Genomic DNA, 21,981 nt, shown 5'->3' with positions numbered 1-21,981 from the left:
TTCGTTCTCGAATAATTAATCCAATAGTGTGCGGTTGATATAATTAATTCAAGACTATTGGATTAATTATTCGAGAATGAAGTATATTTATTTAAAAAAAAAAAAATACCATAATATTTAAAAAGTAAAAAAAATAACAAATAAAGGTTGATAATTAAGAAGGTAAAATAGGTATTTGACCGGAAAAGAAATCTTGAGCATCATAATATGAACTTAACTAATTTTTATAAAAGGAAAATTCATAGATAGAACAACTCTCATCTAAACTAGCAGTAGTTTCAATCCATATTTAACAGAAAAATTTGAGTGCTCAGAAGAATAATAGCCCACATAAAGACGATGAACATATATATATATATATATCTAACGTGTTAAAGCTGGCTTCCCAGTTACCTTCTTGTAAGTGTACCATTTCGCAATCCAGAGATAAACGAAAAAGTTGATGAAGCTGAGGATGGCCAATAGCCAGTAAAAATAATCAAGGTGGCCTCTGTTCAAGTTATCTGGAATCCATCCAAGCTTTCCATGCCTTGTGGTTACATTGGTCACAATTGTAACGATGAGACTACTTAGGTAATTACCTAATGCAGTTGTTGTAAGACAGAGGGCTGAACACAAACTTCTCATAGCATCAGGAGCCTGGTCGTAGAAGAACTCTAGCTGACCGATGAATGTGAAAACCTCCGCGCATCCAATCAAGAAATATTGAGGAACTTGCCAGAAGATGGACATAGGAATCGTCTTGAGGTCATAATAGTTGTTCCTCCTTACATAGTCAAGCCGAATCACCTCTAGAACCCCAGCAGCAACCATGGCGAATATTGAAATAACAAGACCGATACCCATCCTCTGCAGCTGAGTAAATCCTCGTTCGTGGCCTGTCAACTTTCGTGCAAGGGGAATGATGACTAGGTCATAAATAGGCGCCCAGAAAATTACACTGAGGGTGTCAAATATGGATAAACATGCCGATGGAATTGTGAAGTTAGTGCCAATGTGTTGGTCCATTATGTTGCCTTGTAGAACAAACATTGTGCTCATCTGACTGTAGACACAGGAAAACACAATACCAGTAGCCCACACGGGGAGTAGACGGATGATCGACTTGACCTCTTCAACTTGAGTCACTGTGCAGAGCTTCCAGGGATTCACTGATCCATTGACTTTATCAGATCCAGTTTCTACAGCAGCCTTGTCAAAGAACCTAAGTTTCATTTTTCAAGAGGCAAAATACATACTGTAAATTAGTATACAAAATATAATAGAGTTGCAACTATGGTGAATGAAAGTGAGAATGTAAGGGCACAGTTACCTGAATTCTTCTGAGTGCTCAAGCTTGCGACTTCCCTTGATGTTGGATTCGACATCAGAAGTCTCATAAAGAAGAGACTCGTCAGGAGGAGGTTTGACATTACATTTTCTGATAGATGCTACAAATACCTGCAATATGCGAGTAAGGGGACTCCCTCCTGGCGGCTGGAGCCTATATAGACGTGTACCTGAAAAGAAAAACACTAATGCGATGGCCATAGCCACAGCTGGAACCCCAAAACCCCAGCCCCAGCCTACATTCATTTGTATCCAAACTAAAACAGACGAAGCGATAAGTGCACCAATGTTGATTGAGAGGTAAAACCAGTTAAAGAAAGAGCTTTTGCTTTTCTTTTCAGTTTCATCATTGTCATCAAATTGATCTGCCCCGAAAGAAGAGACACAAGGTTTTATCCCACCAGTTCCAAAGGCAATCAAGTAGATTGCAACAAAGAATGCTGTTTTCTGTGATCCTGTTGGGTTGCAACTTTCGTTATCACAGGCTGGCTTTAGTCCACTTATTGAAGCAGACATTGTCAAGAATGCCATTCCCTACATAAATAAGATAAGTTCATAAATTCCTCTGCCAAAATCAGCCTACTCGCTAACAAAATCTGAATGACAATAAACCTCTACATATTAAGTTACTGATGTATACTTACAATGATATAAAGGGTTGAGAAAGTTGCAATTGTCCAGTATCGCCCGAGATAGGCATCAGCCAAGAATGCTCCAAGCAATGGCGTGACATAACAGGTTCCTTGCCAATTCGTTACACTTCTTGACGACGCAGCATTATTTAGATTGAGCTTTTGCTGAATGTAGTTCACCAAATTAGTACTCATACCATAGTATGCCAATCGCTCGCATCCTTCATCCCCTGTGGAATTCAACCTTACCATGTCAAGGCTATTAATTCTACTATAACTAAAAATGAATTATACACAACTAGCTACTTGTGTGGATAAACGAAAACCATACCGAGGATGAAAGGGCAGGCCTTCCACGTTCCAGTTTTCTTCTTATTAGCTGGTTTTTTGTAGATGTCAACGGTCCCGTCCTTTGTGTAGTCCTCATCATCATCTCTTTCCATTCTAGCTTCTCTAGCCATGATGTAGAGCTTGTAATCTCTGGTTATCAAATCAATGTGACAGCCTAAGGCCAAACAAACATAAAATTTATTTTAGTAAATCTCGGAAAGATCTCTACAATTCTTGTCACAAATCTCCACACTTTTCTACACATAAAATAAGCTACCAATACTCCTATTTATAACAGTATGAAACTTATTTCAACTAGAAATATGAAAATCTATTCCTATATTAATTCTGACTACAAATCCTATTTAGACATGAATTAAATAAACTAGAAAATATCAAATCCTAAACAATTTAGGTTTCTTACTGCAACTTTGAATTAGTTTTCCAATAAGTGCATGCCTAGTATACTAACTATTCCAAGATCATTACGTACGAGATGCATAAAGGGTACCAATTGGCCAAAATGGATTGACATCTCTCGAATATAAGAAAACAAGGAATGCAAAGAACATGGCTAGGAACTGGTTCAATATGGTCTAAATTGTTTGTTCATGCATGCAAACTACTTAGGAACCTGGAATAGACCGATGCCCATAGTATAAGGAATAAGTGAATTCGATTGTTTTGACACATTAGATGTTGGAGCAGAATTGAAATTTTAAACTATCAGGTCGTCTAAAAAACGCAAAATCATTTACGTTCAACTATCAGTAGTTATCCATAAAAAGTGATATTATTAACTTGAAAATAAGGCAGATATCAGCTATAACATGTTAATTAATATAGTGTACAATCATTTACGTAAGTGTATATATGATAAATCCTTGTTCAAGGTAAAAGCACCCAAAACTGCGAATTGTTGTAATACAGAACAACATAACGCCAAAAAAAAAAAAAAAAACGGATGCATGAAGTATCCCGTATTCAGGGTTTTGAAAAAGGCTGCTCCCCTTGAGGTATGATGTAAACAGCCTACCTTAGGCATTCATATTCCAAGGGAAGGGAGATCCATTAAATTATCCTTAACAAATTTAAGATTCCCATAACAGTTAAAAAGAAGATGTATAGATATAATCATGGTTAAAGTAAATACATAGAAGATAAGAGAAAAACAAAGAAAACTACTACATGCACACTCTATATATATATATATATATGTCAATATCAGAAACCAAAAAAAAAAAGAGAGAGAGAAAAGAAGTACTACTACAATTATCACCATAGATATTTAGAAAAGATTAAAACTACCTCAATGAAGAGAAAGAAAAAAAAGGAAGATTTCCCTTGTAGGTTTGAGGGAGGCGGCCGAGGAAATAAAGATGCAAATATCGCAGTTCCCGTTGGTGTACAGTTCCTAGAGTAGAGGAAAGAGGGAATATTTATAAAAGGGTGGTACAGCTCAGTGTACGATTCAGAATTAATCTGTGTTTGATACGTATTAGGAAAAAGAATAAAGAGTGTGAATATTTCTCTAGTAGTATAATAATACTGTTGGAGTTGGAGAGTTCTTTTTTTAAATCTAATATTGTTCAAGATTTTAAGCCAGTAAAATGGCCCGAATCTTATCCCTTTACAATAGGGATACGATTTGATGCTATTTTTACCTATAAAATTTGTCGTTTTGGGTCAAAAGTTGTGCACATGACACTAAAGTAACAAAAGAAACCGTGACTTAAAACAAGAGGTTAAATTATACTGAATTGTATAAAAAATAAATATTTATATTGTTGGTTTATTTTCTCAGATCATATATTTTTTATTAATTTGGTATAAATTTCTTGTGTTAATAATAATGCAAATAGAAAATAGACTTTCCTTTTTGAGTGTCACCCTTTGAGTTTCTCAAAAGATTATAGAATCAGTGAAAGCAAGAGTATGGAGAAATTCTAAGAATTGTATCGTTTTGATGAAAAAGAAAAGAAATGGGCAATGCCAAGACAAATTAAATGCTAGTCCTTTTTATGATTTTAATTTTAAAATCATTCAACTTGAAACTAAGATGAGTTTAAAATCATTCAACTTGAATCATTCAACTGTGTTCTAAAAGAAAAAAAAGAAAAGAAACGTTCTCCATTTTATAATATCTTTAACAAAAAAGAAAATTAGAGAATATGAATAGGGAAAAACAAGGCAAGGGAACTAAAATTGACAGACATATCATTGGCGTTCTAATAAGTGGTTTAGAAGGCGTGGGCGTAAGGAAGGTATTTTATTTAACACGAAGCGAGGAGTAAGTCCTGAAGTACGAAGCGTATTTAATTTTTTAATATTTTAAAAATTAATAAATAAATTATTTTTTACAATAGAATATATTATTTTACTTGAAAAGTGAAAAACTTAAAGATGCTTTACAACTATCACATGACTATGATGGAATAAAAATAATACTCTTGTTCCTAATAATTCAAAAAATAATAGTGACAATAATATAAAATTATTGTTTAAAAACTTAAACCTATATAACAAAGCACAAATACTTATTATAATACAAATAGTGGATTTTTGCTTCTCCCTTGTGGATCTTCTAAGAGAGATTTCAGGAGCATTCGAATTAGTTAGCTGAGCAGGAATTGGTTGCTGATCAACCACAACTTCATCAACTGGAGCATCCATAACATCCACATCATGATGATCATTTTGATCTTGATCACTATCTTCATTATTGTCTTGGGTTCCTTCATGTGCAATAGGTTCCTTGGCAATAGAAAGTGGATCAATATCAACTAAGCTCTCATTACTTTGAGAATCTATCTTCTCAGCTTTGTCAATATCTTCAATAGTCTGGTCTTCAAAGAACATTGCATCACGACATCTAATAGGTTTATTATCAATAGCTGTGTTTTGTTTTTGGTTGAGAATTTATATATTTGGGGATGTACCTGGAGATTTGGTTGCTGCAATTTTAGCTAAAAAGTTTTCTTGAGGATTTATCAGGGGATTTTTGCTATGTGAACTTTTTTCAAGTCAAACAAACTATTATATAATAATTTTCACTCTCATAAGGTCTTGAAAAGAAAATGTTTTAAAGCAACAATTTCAACATTATGTTTTTATAAATAATCGTGATTAATTAATTAATTTATTGATGGGCAGTGTCATGCATATTTATTAATTTCTTCATAATAATGTAATTATAATTTAATCTCATATAAAATTCAATGGAATGATATTTTCCGATTGTATATTACAAATCTTAAGAATGATGTGATCGGCTACTAATCCACTAATAAATTAATTGTCATAAATATGATTAATTAATGATAACAAAAAAATTAAATATCATAAAATATCATGAGAGAAGTCACAGAACATACTAAATTGTGTATCATTGAATAATTTAAGTATAACTATTAAGTAGAAAACCATTAGCTAAATTTATCATTGATGTTAGTTTTAACTATCTCCAATAATAAATTTATTGTCATAGATCTATTAATTAATTTTAGCTAATGAATTAAATATGGAGAACTTAAATTAGACCAAAACAATTAAAATGGTTAATCTTCCATACCCTACTTGCTTTGTTTAAGTTTGATTAATGTTGAGCTAATACCGTTAGTAATTATTTTACATTGTGTATCATTGAATAATTTAAGTATAATTTTTAAGTAGAAAAAATTATTCAATTATATTTATCATTAACATTAATATTAAATATATAAATTAATCAAAAAAATTAAATTTTTATCTGCGTATCCCGCTTATATATACTTCACTTTTACATGTGTTTAAGAATGATACCCCGAAGGTGATGATGCGGCTTCCGGCGAAACCTAGGCCACTTAGGCCCTTTCAGATGTTTTTGTTTTTTGCTTTTCGTATTACCTTTTGTTGAGGTTGTTTGTCCTTTATAATTTAGTTATCGAATGTTACTTAGAATAATTTTCTTATAAATTTATAAGTTAGACTTAAGTATTGAGTGATCTTTTAATTCTATTTTCAAATATCCTCTCGACTGACTTCTAATATTAATGAAGTAACTAAATTTTGTGTTCGTTATTAGAATTGGCAAAATTTATTTTACCAGTTATTTAATTATGTATAGTATGTTTAATTCTTGAAAAAGAATTATTACAGGATTTTTGAATCCACACTTACCATATCTTTCTTAAAAAAATATAGAGAAAATAAATAATTTTACAACTTTATTTTGTAGATGGGAAAATTGGGAGAGAAATGGCTCACCACATCGGATGAATTCTGTAGCCTTTCGACCTTATATGTAGCTTGCCGATAAGGTTTGTAGAGCGTGTCAATTAATGCAGGGATTCTACTGTGTGGGTATTGGGGAAAGGTGCGTGGTGGTAGGTGTATATAATATTTTGTATATATAAAATAATTATGATTAGAAAGTGTACTGTAATTACAAAAAAATATATGTAGAAATTTAATTTAAATAAAATTGAAAGCGCAAAAACTCAATGTTAGAGAGATGTTTGGTGTAATAACGAGAAATTAAGTTAGTAAAAATAATTATTGTTTTTTTTTTAATATTTGCCAAAAGAGATTTTCTTTATGAATTACTTGTGAATTTTCATATGAAAATCCCTAGGAAAATTTTCATTTTTCACGATTTGTTTTTTACATTTTTAAAGATAAAATCCGCAGGTAATTTACATGCAGATTCATAATCCCCAGGTAACCTACTTGGGGATTTTAAAATTCACAGGTAACAATTACCTACGAAGGTTTTTCCATCGGATTTTTTTGGCTGGAAAATCCGCAAGAAACCAAATTACCTGCGAAGTTTCCTCTAAAATCACCAGGAAAATCCCTATGTAAATAACACTTCTCTTGTAGTGGAAGTAGCTTTAGAATCTACTATCCAGCTCGTCTCATGGGATACCAAATTGATGACGTTTCATCATAAGCAAAAAGAAGGTTATCTCGAACAATAGCAGCAACATTGTTCTCGTTATTTTCAACTTTCTTTCCTTCTCTAATGTCTTGCTTTAACTTGTGGCAAAACTTTTTGATATGTCCTTTCTTGTCATAGTGGTTGCATATAATATTATGGTATTTGGACCTCGATTTACTTCTACTTTTACCTCTATTCCGCGAACCTCTTATTCTTTCTCTCCCCCGGTATTCTGTAACCAAGATGTCTGCTTTTGAAGACGAACCCTGAGATTTTCTCATTACTTCCTCGTTCAACAGACCACTCTTGGCATATTCCATGGTTATCTTACCTCCAGGAGCTGAATTTGTCAAAACAACACGAAGAGTTTCACAAGAGTCTGGCAGAGTATTAAGAAGCCAAAGTCCTTGTATCTCATCATCAAAATTAACATCCATTCCAGACAGCTGATCAATGATGCCTTGAAAATTATTTATGTGATCAAGGATAGGGCTGCCCTCCTTGTATTTAATGGTCATTAATTGCTTTAGCAGGAACAACTTGTTGTCCCAGTTTTTGAAGCATAAAGAGTCTCTAGCTTTTTGTGAAGCCCGTGAATTTTTATACTTAGGTTGGGCTAATTTCAAACTTAAGAATGCAATTTAAACATACCCGAGTTACATGAGATTACTTAAGTGGAACAAAGATATTGAAATGCATTGGAGATAACTATTTCATTAATGGTGAGCGTCGGGTTAATTGGGAGTAAAAAGAAGTCATAAAGAACACGTGAGAAATATTAATCCTCAAAGGATAAATACTGGACTAACATGCAACGAAGAACATAGTAAGCAAACCAAAAGAAGCAAAATGATGAAAAGGAGAGGATCCGGAGGCAACGAATTTCATTGACTTCAAAGTCACCAACCTCACTTGAATAAAATTAATTAATAAATAAGTGAGTGGTTGAATTAAATTGCATGAGTACACTTACACATATTATGGGTATAATGGAATTAGTGGTTGGAGTTTTGGGTATACAAAAAGAGTCATGAGACTTGATTGGAAGAATATTGGCAAGGAATCAAAGGATGAAATGATAAGCTTCAGAGGATGGACGTTGGCTTGGATACGGCGCATCCCCATCGCTCCAATGTTCCCAGTTGCCAAGAACAAAAGCAGTGACTCCTGGCCAAAGCGCCAATCTTGGCGTCCAAAATATTAAATAAAAACGAGCAACAGTTGTTGCCTTTTAAGGCATTATAGGAAGGGATTCTTTTATTATTTTGAGGCTTGGTTTATAAAGGTCTAGAGAGAGAAGAGAGCTCTCCATCATTGATGTCCTCTTGAGGTAAGAATTAAATGTGTTTTTGGTAGATTTGATTCTTAAATTACATCTTCTAACTCTTCACCTACATGAGATTCATAGATTTTTCAAGAAAATCCCAAGAACATCTCAATAACTCAAATCTTGAAAATTTTAGGGTTTGACAAGGAGGTAACCCACCCTTCACTCCAATCTTATATATTATACTCCATGGACATAGTAGAGTATATTTATGAAGGAGGATTTGTATTTAAGCATCTATTCATGAAACCCTATAAAATTAGTTTTGAAATTAAAAAGTTTGTTGGTAGAGATGATGAATGGTGTTGGGTTTTGTTTGACCTATGTCGTTTTGAGCTTCTAAGGGAACAACTAGATTCCATAACATATTTAATAGAGAATTAGAGTTAAAACTCAAGGATTGACCTTCAAATAGTGAAATAAGGATTTTTGTGAAACTTATGAAATTAGACTTAAGTGTTAGACACTAGTTGACGTTGTTCGTATTGTCGTAACGTGTCGTTGATGTATATGATTTCATTATGTAGATATCGGCTTGTTTGGCAACGTTTGAGAATTTTAGTCAATTTGGAGCTTGGAATTGAGGTAAGTTGATTAAACTTACTTTTCTCGAGGGACTTTCTCTAAGAGCATGATTTGGGTTAAGACATGAGTTATTTATATATATGTGTGTCCCTACTTGTGGGGAAAGCAGGTGCGAATATCTCCATGTACTAAAATATTGTATTGCATGTGAAGTATCATGTTATTTTCTAAAAATCTTATTTTAAATATTGGTTGGTAAATGACACTTTAGACTAACGTTATAAGTTTTATTAAAGAACTTATGTTGATGATAAAGGGATTAAATATTTGAGTTTTATTGTTAATTGCTTAATGATAAAGGATTTCGTTTGATTTTGTTCAAAAGGTTTGGATTGACTATAAACGTCATGATTTGATAAAATACATACTTTGAGGCTATTTGCTATGAATGTCTTTTTGGGTATCAAATATTTTGGGAGTTACTTGTATTCACCGAGATTGACTTCGAATATATCATATTCGCCGTCATGAAACTACACGTGCCGGTGTAGGCCTAGATGGCCACTTCGTGGTATAGACCACGACAGAGTATCCTCTTGAGAGGATGCTATTTGGCGCTATTAATAGCATGGCTGAGTCGATTCGTACGACACTACGATGAGACGACCTGAGTAAATAGGGTATATGATACTTGCCGCTAGGTACATAACCTAGTTGACCTTCTTGTGTCGGTGATGGTATGTACGGTGAAAGAAAATTTTGTTATGTTTAGGCCTAAGGAGCCGAAAGCGATTTCAATGACTTAATGAAGTTGAAATGGTTTTTTTCTGATTCTTATTAGAATCATGGGTCGATATAAATATTTTAAAAATTTGTATCATGATTTACATTTTTCAAGTCGTTTCTTTTGAAATGATAAAGAGGAATGAATTGATATAATTATTATCGTCTTATATCAAATATTGGTTGTATTATTTTTGTAAAGCCTTGTCCCAAGAACTTGAGTTAGAGAAAGTTTATGACACTTATTGAGTACCGTAGTGGTGTACTCAGCCCTCAGGGGCCCCTCTAAAGGGTCCCACTTACTTTACATATTTTTAGGATGAGATGTGGTTCGTGATGAGCAGATAAGGCTAGGATGACTCTCTTTCCGAGGCATATAGCAAGGCACCACTTCTATTCTGTGGTAGCCTTCATGTTGATCTTACTTACTTTTGGTTGGGGTTTGTCCCAAGTATTTATTTCATCCTTATGTCTTAGAGATTCCATAGACGGTTGTTATTCTTTTGGAGTTGTAATCGAGAATTATTCATATGGCATGCATGAAAGAAATATTGTTATTCTTTTGTATCTTTCAATTATTGGAAATGATAGATTTAAAGATTTTGTTTTATTTATGGTTTTTATCATTTAAAATGATTGTGTTTTCAAAAAAGCTTCCGCATGTATCTATTTTGCATATAGATAGGCATCCTTGTACGGTTTGGTTCACCCGGATTGGATAGTATGCCGGGTGCCGGTCACGTGATTTTTGGGCCGTGACACTTTTCCCACAACGATCTCGCATGTATCTCATTCACAATATGGTTGCGAATATTGTCTTCAACCCATTGTCGTATATATCCACATACTTGCCGGTGCTCGAAATTTCAATCTTCATCCGATATACTCTCGGATTTATGAGCTACAAAAACGGGTAGATACATCTTCTTCACGAACAACAAATATTTCATCTTGCTTATCCAAACATTATAATTACTCCCATTCAAATATACCATCTTGATCACATTTGCCTCCATTCTATAAAAACAAATCGGATAAATAACCAAGGCTCTGATACCACTTGTTAGGACCGAAATAATCAGGTGTCATGCGAAAGCTAGTAAAGCAAACCTTGTGCAACAATAAACCAATCAACAAAAGAGAAATATATCAAAAAAGACACAAATATTTAACATGGTTCGATCAATTGACCTACGTGCACAACGGAGATGAGCAATCAACTATATAAAAGAGAGTATAACATATCGAGAGGTGTTTGTCCAGAAATGACACACTAACACTTGTCTCGAAATTTTGTTAGGTGTTTGTCCAGATTTTCTTACCATAATTGGTTTTCCTATCTCATAAAGGAAAGGACAATATATTTATCATAATTGAATTTTTCTTTTCCTAGAAGGAAAATATAATTCTTCCATATTTGGCTAGTCTCTTTTCTTGTAGGAAAATGTATGGAGTTCTATAAATTGAAGATCTGTCCTTCTCATTCAGTAGCATCCACAATGTGGGTTTGAGAATCTTGTTTAGGGAGAGAATTTCGGGACAAGTGTTAGAGTGCCACTTGTGTTTGTCTCTTCATGAGGATGTTCTCTCTATATTTTGTATTCTCTTTTATATAGTGGATTGCTCATCTCTGCCGTGGACGTAGGTCAATTGACCGAACCATGTTAAATATTTGTGTCTTTTTTGGTATATTTCTCTTTTGTTGACTGATTTATCATTGTTCAAGGTTTGATTTACTAGTTTTCGAATGACACCTGATTATTTTGGTCCTAACATGAGGATACTACTACTCAAAAGAAAAAGGGGAAACGATAAAAAGAAACAAGAAATTGAAGAAAGCAAACACATGCATGCGTTACTTTTCCCTCAAAGAATAAAGAGAGAAAAATTAAACAAGTATCGATTCCTTGAGGTACTGAAGCAGTTGTATGTGAAGATTTCGTTCACAGAAGTACTCACTCAAATATCAGCTTATGCGAAATTCTTGAAGCAAAGCAAGACGGAAGAAACAATAACGATCGAACATTATATCTTTTATTTTATTTATTGTACCTAGCTATAATGGTCAGAGAAAAAGAGTGTGAACATTTTGATTAAGAAACTAATTAATATTAGACAGTAGCACCAGAGATATATATTCTGATTTAGTTTTTCAATTTGTTGGCACATACCGTCGAATACTAGTTTATATAGTTACATGGGATCAGCTAGTTTAAGTATAATAAGGATAAGAATATGATAAAATTTGTATTGATCAGTATTGTGAATTGTATCTTTTAGTTTTTCCTCTAAAATTACCATAGAGCAAAATAAAGGGTGAACTTTTTTTCATTGATAAAACCGAAAAAAGAAAAAGAAGAATTTATCATCAGAATATTCCTTTCTCTTTCTAATAATTGCTCACATTTTAGGTCTTGGTTGTTTTACATTCTTTTCTTCCCCTAACACTTTTTTTTTTTTTTTTTTTTTTTTTGCACATTTCCCACTTATCCAAAATCCAGTCTACATTGTTAGTCATCACCTTTCCTCATTTTGCTCCTTGCGTTTGGGTGGAAAGATGAATGATGTGTAGAATTTCCTAGTTATGTTAATGTCACTGTGGGCTGATCAGAGGAATGCATCAATCCCCATCTGAACAAATAAATAAGGATCATTGCAGTTCTTTTCCATCAAAGTATCTATTTTTTTTTACTACTTCTTTAGTTGATGAAGACATTTACCGGCGTCTACGCAGAGACAGATCCAAAATTTAAATTTAATAGGTACACCTTTAATATTCCTAACAATCTATATATGTTCCGTGTTGAAACCGGTTCAATTCATGAACCCACTAAACATAGGCTCCATCCGCTTTTAGTTATAGGTGTTAAGGGGCCAGGCCGGTCGGGACAGAGGAAAAGAAAATCGGTCGGTTTCGTTACCGGGCCGGTTTCCGATTATTTTTTACCGGGTTTACCGGTTTCGGGCTTTCCCGGTGCAAACTTTAACCGGAACGGTTCCGGACCTAATGGGCCAGGCTTATTTAATTATTATTTTTTTGTATTTTGCATAACAATCGTGATTTATATTAAGATAAAGTAAAAATATAAAATACTAAAAACTAACGTTTAAAAAGAATATTTTCATAAATTTCAAAGGCTTAAAAGCCTTATATTTGAAAATTTCATTACGAATTTAAGATAATACAATGAACATGAAAAAAATATAACTTATAGTATAAGTCTTATATTGGAGTGTTGATAACTTGATATGTAAGGATCAAACTTCAAAAGCTTTTATAGTTTCATTTTAAATTTTCATTGCATAATAATACTCAAATTAATCTAACAAACTAAAATATTAAGCTTAAATAAGTCTAATAATTTTAAAATAACACAAATTGTCTCAAATCAACTTAAATACGATTTTTTGGAGGACGCTCAAGACAACTCTTCATATGCCTCCTTAAACAGCCTGTGCCCTCCCACTTTCGACGAACATCTAAGACTCGACCACAGTTCTTGCACTTTACTTTGCGAACTTCTTCATTTTCTTCTACCACCTCAAAGTGTTCCCAAACATATGAGTGTACTCTAGAAGCACGTGGCATGATTTAACTTGAATTGAGAATTGAGAGATAAGTGAAGAAATGAAAAAGAAGGAGGGTCTATTTATAGTTTTTCAAAGAGCTAAATTAGTAAATAATAAAATTATTGTTTTTGAAAACAAATGCCCAAAAAAAGGACTGTTCTTGCAAATTGGCCGTTGGGCAACAGTCAAAATGGCAGCTGACCGTTGCCAAACGGTCAACTTTATAAAAAATAAAATAAAATCGAAATAGTCATTGAACCGGTCCGAGCCGGTTAACCGGTTCCCAAATAACTTGACCATAACGGGTTGTACCGATCCGATTAACCGGTACCAAAAATCTACCCAGCACAGGCCGGTCCCTGTCCCAACCCAACCCTGCCCGACCCCCTTACTACCGGGCCAGTCCGGGCCGGTCTAAAACCGATCAGGGCCGGTCCGGGACCGGGCCAACCTGGCCCATTTGACACCTTTACCTTTAGTTACCGGACAATATTTTTTCACCAAATATAATGCATTAACATACTGAAAATTCAGAAAAACAAGAAAACAACCTTAATTCTCATTTCAGAAATCAAGAATGTTGCATACAATATTGTAACTTGCAGAAACAGAGGAAAACTAATAATTGAGGATGTTGGGAGAACCATTCTGATAACACTGTTACAAATTGGAATAAATTATGAGGTTGGACCTATTGCCTTCTTATAAGTATAAAATTTTGCAACAAATAGAAAGAATCCAAAATTGAGCACACTTAACACAGCCAAAAGCCAGAAGAAATAGTGAAGGTGACCATAGTTCAAATTATCAGGAATCCAACCAGGACCACCATTCCTAGTACTCATATCTGTAACTATATTGACCAAAAATGTACTCAAATAGTTCCCAAGTGCGGTCGTTATAAGAGAAAGAGCAGAACATAAACTTCTCATCGCGTCAGGAGCTTGCTCATAGAAAAACTCCAATTGTCCAATGAAGGTAAAAACTTCAGCACAACCTACGACAAAATACTGAGGAACTTGCCAGAAAATTGACATAGGAATATGCTTCATCTCATAGTAATTATGCTCTCTTACAGTTCTTAGTCTTACCATTTCCAATGTTCCAGCAATCAGCATTGCAAAAATCGAAATCACTAGGCCAATTGCTATCCTCTGAAGCTGTGTGAAACCGTTCTTGTGACCGGTGAATTTTCTTGCCAATGCAACGATGACACGATCATAGACAGGTACCCAGAAAATGACACTAATCGTGTCGAAAAGGGAAAGAGAAGCTGAAGGAATTTGAAAGGAATTGGTCATATGAAGATCCATTGTGTTGCCTTGGAGAACAAATAAAGTTCCCATTTGACTATACACACTACTAAAGATGATTCCAGTTGCCCATATAGGCAACAATCTGATGATTGATTTCAGTTCTTCAACTTGTGTCACAGTACAAAGGCTCCATGGATTAACTGAGCCTTTGATTTTGTCTGATTGTGTCTCCACTGCTGCCTTATCAAAGAAACTGGATAGAAAATGATGATCAAAGCATTAAAAATCGATATATTTATTTAAATATACCTCACTTTTCTAACAAATTAATAGGACATTGAACTTTTTCATTGTTTCGAGATCTCATGTATTGTTCTATAAAATTAGATACATAGAGTTTAACTTCTATATATCTGACGGGTGTGAAAACCTTTTTTACACTATCAAGTCACCTAAAAGATAACTACAAGTCACCTGACACCTATAAAATAAGACAAACAACCTGCTATAACAATTCAACATTACACTAATAGTACTGAAAATCTTTACGCTTGCCGTGTATATAAGTTAGACTTATTTAGTTAGCCAGGGTATGACTTTTGGTGTATCTTATAAAAGACATTCATTAGATAATAATAATAATAATAATAATAATAATAATAATAATAATAATAATAATCATGCTTGATTTGTGTTCGTACTGACATGGAGAGTATATTCTAATAAGGAATGAATTATATTGAACAAACAAATGAATAGTATATTGTAACTTTGTAAGTTGAGTTTAACTTCTATATATTGACAGATAACTACCGTAAAAGTTTTTATACTGCATTACATAGTCCAGGGATTGGCGACTTACCCATTCATTGACTTTGGCTCTGGACGTTCCCAAAATGGGGACTATCTAGTAAACTCTATATAATAGATGTCTGTACTCTAAACCCTAAACCCTGAATCCTAAACTCGAGTACATGTAAGTTAAAATGATTTAAGATATACCTCAGTTGTTCAGTGTGATCAAGCTTCCTGCTACCTTGGACAGCAGATTCTTCATCAGCAGTTTCATACAAAAGAGAAGTATCTCTAGGAATCTTCACTTTGAATTTCCTAAAAGAGGCAACAATAACTTGAAAAATCCTAGTAAGGGGACTTCCACCAGGTTTCTGATTCCTATATAATCTTGTTCCTGAAAAAAAGCTTACAACAGCAACAGCCATAGCCACAGCAGGGATACCAAAACCCCAGCCCCAACCAACATTTGTTTGTATCCAAACAAGAACAGTGGAAGCAACAAGTGCACCAATGTTAATTGAAAAATAGAACCAATTGAAGAAAGAACTCTTTTTCTTCTTTTCAATTTCATCAGAATCGTCAAATTGATCTGCCCCAAATGACGAAACACAAGGCTTAATCCCACCTGTACCAAGGGCTATTAGGTAAAGTCCTAGGTAGAAAATTCCAATCTGGATCCCTTTAGGATGACAAGTGTTGTTGTCATCACAAGGTGGCTTTAGTCCATGCACTGATGCTGATAATGTCAATACAGTCATTCCCTGCATAAATTAATTAAAACTCTGGATTTATTTGGATGTTCCATTGAAAAATATCTAAATTTAATAAGAAATATACATTAGGCTTTCACTACTTTCTCTTCCAAAAAGCAAAATAATACCAGAGGGGAGGTTGAATCATAGTGGGCGCCTTGGCTTAAGATTCTGTTGGAGCATGACTCATTTATTGATTTGACTTGTTTTGACTTATCTAAGTTTAATCTAACTTATCCACTTGGCACCTCTAGTAACAATAATAACTTATCCACTTGTTTTGATTTTGACTTTATCAGTTTAACTTTTAAGATTTTTGACAGTGAATGTATTATACTTTTAAAATTATGGTTTCAGATCTTATATTTGTTGATTTTTGTATGGGTTTCACAAAAAAATCTATTCTCGGCATCTGAAATACTGAATTCTGATGAACTTAGTGCTGAAGCTCTACAGCAGCCGCTAGTGACAATGTAAAAATTTTTACACTGTCAGTATATTTTAATATGTCATGGTAGACAACCTGCCTTACTTTGCAATTTACTGATCTTATTTTTTATGAACGATTGTATGCCGTTATCATTTAGATAGCTAAATATTATTAAAACAGTATGTAAATAAACAGGTTAAGCAAATACAAAGAGGCTTACAAAGACATATATGATTGAGAAGGCGGCAATTGTCCAATATCTTCCCAAATAGGCATCAGCTAGAAATGCACCAAGCAAAGGTGTGACATAGCACGTCCCTGACCAATTTGTGACATTATTAACTGCCACAACACTACTCTCGTTCATCTGAAACTTGAGATAGTTCACTAGATTCGTATTAATCCCATAATATGCCAACCTCTCACAGCATTCATTTCCTGTTTTTCCATTTAAAAAAAGATCCAAAGCAATGAGCACAAAAAAATGTCACTTCAGCAAAAAGGAAAGTTTCTTTTTTTTCAAAGAAAAATAGCTCAAAGTATATGAGAAATTAGTACCAAGGATGTAGGGGCAAGCTCTCCAAGTTCCAGTTTCCTTCTTGATTGCTGGATTGTTTCTATAATCCACTGTTCCATCTTTGACATACTTATCATCTTCCGCCATTTATAGTTTGATATCACACTATGTTGAGAAATAAAATTTTGCGGGAACAAGAATAGGTTTCGATAGTGTATTTACTGTCTTTAAGGAATTTATGCTCCTTTATGTTGGATATTGTGTGTATGAGAGAATTCCTTCAGGATTTACAAAGCCAAACGAAATTCAAGCAGTCTAATATATAATGTGAGTATACCTCGGGATGTTGGTTTTTTGTTGCAGATTGTTTTGCCTGCAGATGTGTATGGGTAGCTGGGAAGTTCAATATTCAAGAAAACAAGGAAAATGACCAGCTTATTTATAAGATCAGTAATTAATTGGGGAAGTTGGAAATGATAAGATTTTAATTTACAGTATGGCTGCGTGCATGGTTTCCATTTTTCGGCCATGCACATTCACTGGACCTACGTTATCCTACACTCCCACCATCTAATCCCTTTTCTTCCTCTTTGAGGAAATTACAAAATTTCAACTAACCTAACTAAGCTGTGTCAAATAGGCGAGTTGAGCTGAATTGAAAACGGATCAAAATTGTGTAAATCAATAAATGGACTCATTATTAATCCGTTAAAATAATATTATTTGGGCTGAAACGAGTTAAGTCAAGATAATCTAAACAATGTATCGTAACTCAACATGTCCAACTCTAATAAAGATTTAATTTCTTTGTATATTTTCTTAAAATTTGTTTAATTACCAAATAGATTTTTTTCTTTATTATGGCATTCTGCCATATCAAACAAAACAAGTTTTTTCTTTTATATAAATATTTTGATAAATTTTCTTACGGGTCAATTTAGACTACACTTAGCCTTATTCAACCCATCTTTTTTAAATCGATTGACTTGGAGCTATGCCTAAATTGACTTGCCACGAAATATGCATATCTCAATCATCACCCAAACTATTATTATTATATCCCCAAAGAGTATAGTAAGAAAGAAGTCCTTTACCATTAAACGAAAATTTCGAACTCGGGCTTGAGAATTCAAATTCTCCTAGTAGGACGTACCTTTCCTTTTAATAAGCCTTTCAAAAAATCAAGTTTGTTAAATTAGTCAATTTCGAATATCAGATGCACAGTGAAAAAAAGTAATCCAGTACAACTCTTCAACGTTCACGACTACCGATATAAGGAGTAGTGTTTACTTAAACGTATAAAGTTTTATAACTATTCATTTAAAAATCATTTATCGGCTATTATTGTCATTCAATAATCCTTTTGTATCTTTTTATTTTTTATTGTTTTTATTTTGGGTCATGAATGTAGTGTAGATATTTCGCCATGGCACACACTTCAATCCATAGTTATTGGCATTAATATATCAGTCTGTGTCTTCTCATTTCTGAGCCCTTATGGATCAATCAATCCCAATCTCTACTTGCTCTGTTTTCCATCTTTGTTTCTAATTGATTTTTTCCTGCTTCACGAAATATCTTCCCGTTCATAGTAATAAATTGAGATTAAAGAATGTAAGGACAATCTAGTTAAATTATTCTTTTAATTAATATTTTCTTAAGAGGTTGCAAACGCCCGAAATAACAAGTAAAAGAGATTAGGTAGAGCTTCTGCTTATCTTTCTGAATACAATACAGAACCACGTTAATCTCGAAATTATCTGTCAAAACATCCAAGATAATCACTATTGAAATTTTCAAAATGTAGAATCTAAGTTTAGTCATGACAAATTAGTTTTTGGTGAAGATTAGACGAGTTCAACATAATTAGGTAAAATTAATAACATAAAGTATTTTCCGATGCTTGTGAAATTTAGTCAGAAAAAGTAGAGAAACATAATATACCTAATTCTAGAAGATTGGATTAGTTAGTGATTTGTTTCATTCTCAAACACAAAGTGCTTAAGATTTTATTTGTCTTTATAAGGTAGCAAGTGGACTCAACACTAACCTTTCAATCAAATACATATTAACACTAAGCTTTCATATACTAACTGTTTCTGAAAGTTTAAGAACAAATATAGTAAGTTAAGAATTGAAAAGAAAAAAAAAATAATTGTCCAATTAGTACAGATCTAAAGAGACTACCCAGATTTAAAATGCAAAAATAAATACATTTATTTCTAATATAAAACGAACATTGACTTTTAAATATTTCTTTCTTATAAACAAAGTTTATACATTTCAAAATCACATGAGAGTTCTTACTAGTTACTATAAGTCTCAATTTTTTTAAATTAAAAATAATTACAGAATTTTTCAAAAATTGTAATCAAAGAAAAAATTATCGTACCCTTTAAATAAAGATGATGTCATATATATAATTGAATAAAGGGGGTATTTGTTTATGGCGTAAGTGATTAGTTGTTCTCAATAACAATATTAGGTAGTAGGCTCAAGCAATTGTCGTTCAGTTATTTAAAAGAGCTAATTAGTCTTCAGTGTCATAATTAGGTCGTCGTACAATATAGAATTCCATCTTTATTTTGCACTTTACAACTTAAATTTCTATTATGAAAGTTCATCAATCCAGCTTCTTAGCATAGAAAATCATTCATCACGTACTTGAAATATTTCGTTAGTATTAATCTCAAAGAATTGAAACAGCGAAAATAGAGTACCTTATTCTTCTTTTGTTTTTTTTCTTTCTTTTCAGGTCACATTTTACATGAAATAATCATGAACAATATATATATTCATAAATTTCAGGTGTTGTATCTTATAGAATTAGGTCTATTCAACGCGAAAGTGAAATCTAATCTACCATCTGCCAGTAGATGAACTTCCTGCCCAAACAAAGAGGTTCAGTTAGTTGATCACCAAGTCCTAACAATCCTAAAAGTGATGATTACTTTAATACATTTCTTTCTTTATTAATTATCTTTCCTTTTTTGGGTGAATATTTCTTTATCTGATTAACTTTTTTAGGGAAGGATGAGAAAACTCTGCCTGTATGAGTTTGCTTATGTTGCCATTCCGAAACCAGAATAATGAAAGAGATCAATTGCGGTAAATTGACAATCACCACAAAACTAATCAATTAGTTACGCTGAATTCTCACACTTATATAATGATAATAATTCATACAGACGACCACAATTTATTGAAAGTGAACCGTAGTACTGTAGTAGTTGTTATTGGCAAATGAAGGGTGGAGGTAGGGATGTTTATCGGACGGATAATTATGCTTAACAGTTTGATTTATCGATTATTAATTTTTAAATAGACTAATTCTTTAACCAACTGATAAGATATCGAACGGTTCGATATTGAATTAACAATTATCGAATGTACTACTAAATCTTAGCCAGGCTAAGAGACAATGAAAATTAATGTCACATGTAGTACAATGTACAACAGTACAAGTAAACAAAATGACAAAAACCTACAATAAAACATAAGGAAACCCAACATCAGATCTGTACAAGTAAATCAAATGACAAAAGCCTACAAAATTTAATATGGAACGAGTTGGCTCTTAGCTCTTTTTAAATTAATGTTAATAACCAAGTCACAAAAAACCAACACAAACTAGCATAACCTTAATATAAAACGTAAATATATAAATTTTTAATGGGTTAACGATTTATCCGATAAGAAAATTGAGTAATCCCATTCCAAACCGATACGCCGTAAATTATAAAATTTCAATTTGTTCACCAACCATTATTCCGATGACCCGATATCAATAAGCTAATAAGCCAATTTTACGATTTGGTTAACGGCTACGATTATGTTTTGAACAGCCCAGGTGAAGAAGATAAGAAAGAAAGGGATTGTAGTCAGTACGTTGACAACCAACATAAAATTAATTATTTTACGCTAAATTGAAATACACTAGTGAAGATTAATTCATACTGTATACGGGTAAAATCGAGAATAGAGTTACCTCGATTTCCCATTGTGAAACGAGGAATGTCGTTGCAAGTTATTGGCTGGGGTGAGACCGAAGATACCCACAGATCGGAACCAAGAACAGACGAATAACATAACGGGTCTCGAGCACGACTGAACCCGGAGGGAATCAAGCTCAACTGAGATGAAAATTTGAGGGTAAAGAAAAGGCAGTTAAAGGAAGCAAACGAGAGGCCGAAATATCCGCCATCAGTCGGATATTGCAGCGCGGATCACGCTCGGTATTGGTTGCGGATCTTATTTTCGTGGGAAAGAAGGAAGGAAAAGATTTTTACCTTATTTAGACTTGCACTAGGGTTAAATCTCCTCTACTATATAAAGAGGAGGACCCCTTTATTTTTTGTGGACTACTTTCATGCATAACAAGACAATAAAATTTACTCTGGCTCTCAGAAATTGTTTTAAGTATTCTTCAGTTGTTCACTCAGTTATTCAAATCTGGGCTCTATCTTGAGGGCTCGATCGAGAGCAACCGCTGGCATTTACATTAAACACAAGGCTTAATTACTACGTCACTTTGGTTTGATCGTTTTATCTCATTTCAATTCAACTATTTACCGTTCTTTGATCATTTGTGTTAAATTAAACCGCATATCCTTTAAAACGCGTATAAATTTAATTGTTATCCATTTTAATAGATAAACAGTTTGGCGCCACCGTACGGCTAAGGAAAATAGTGGCAATTTAATACGAATCTTGATTACACAAATTATTTTACACTTGTTCTTTGAAGTTTGATTTTAGTCTGTTAAATACAGAGCTGCCAATATGGGTCGGGTAGGGCCGAGTTAGCCTAGCTCAAC

The 21,981-nt window shown here is 33.3% G+C and overlaps 2 protein-coding genes across 2 annotated transcripts; both read right to left on the bottom strand.

Annotated features, from left to right (window-relative positions):
• Positions 1–262: 262 nt before the first annotated feature.
• LOC104115743 (protein NRT1/ PTR FAMILY 8.2-like) lies at positions 263–3,691 on the bottom strand. The gene is made up of 5 exons (XM_009626434.4): positions 3,600–3,691; positions 2,293–2,466; positions 1,974–2,191; positions 1,313–1,863; positions 263–1,204 (listed from the first exon to the last, which is right to left on the bottom strand). The coding sequence occupies exons 2-5, from the start codon at positions 2,420–2,422 to the stop codon at positions 364–366; spliced, it is 1,740 nt and encodes a 579-aa protein (XP_009624729.1). The 5' UTR covers positions 2,423–2,466; positions 3,600–3,691; the 3' UTR covers positions 263–363.
• A 10,260-nt stretch (positions 3,692–13,951) lies between these two features.
• LOC104115742 (protein NRT1/ PTR FAMILY 8.1-like) lies at positions 13,952–17,562 on the bottom strand. The gene is made up of 4 exons (XM_009626433.4): positions 17,206–17,562; positions 16,868–17,085; positions 15,673–16,226; positions 13,952–14,923 (listed from the first exon to the last, which is right to left on the bottom strand). Exons 1-4 carry the CDS (start codon positions 17,309–17,311, stop codon positions 14,092–14,094), a joined length of 1,710 nt encoding a protein of 569 aa, XP_009624728.1. The 5' UTR covers positions 17,312–17,562; the 3' UTR covers positions 13,952–14,091.
• Between the last annotated feature and the right edge of the window lie 4,419 nt (positions 17,563–21,981).

Source organism: Nicotiana tomentosiformis, chromosome 7 (genome assembly GCF_000390325.3).
Source record: "Nicotiana tomentosiformis chromosome 7, ASM39032v3, whole genome shotgun sequence".
NCBI classification, from domain to species: Eukaryota; Viridiplantae; Streptophyta; class Magnoliopsida; order Solanales; family Solanaceae; genus Nicotiana; species Nicotiana tomentosiformis.
The sequence above is the reverse complement of the archived record's forward strand: the minus strand, read 5'-3'. Positions and strand labels throughout refer to the sequence as shown.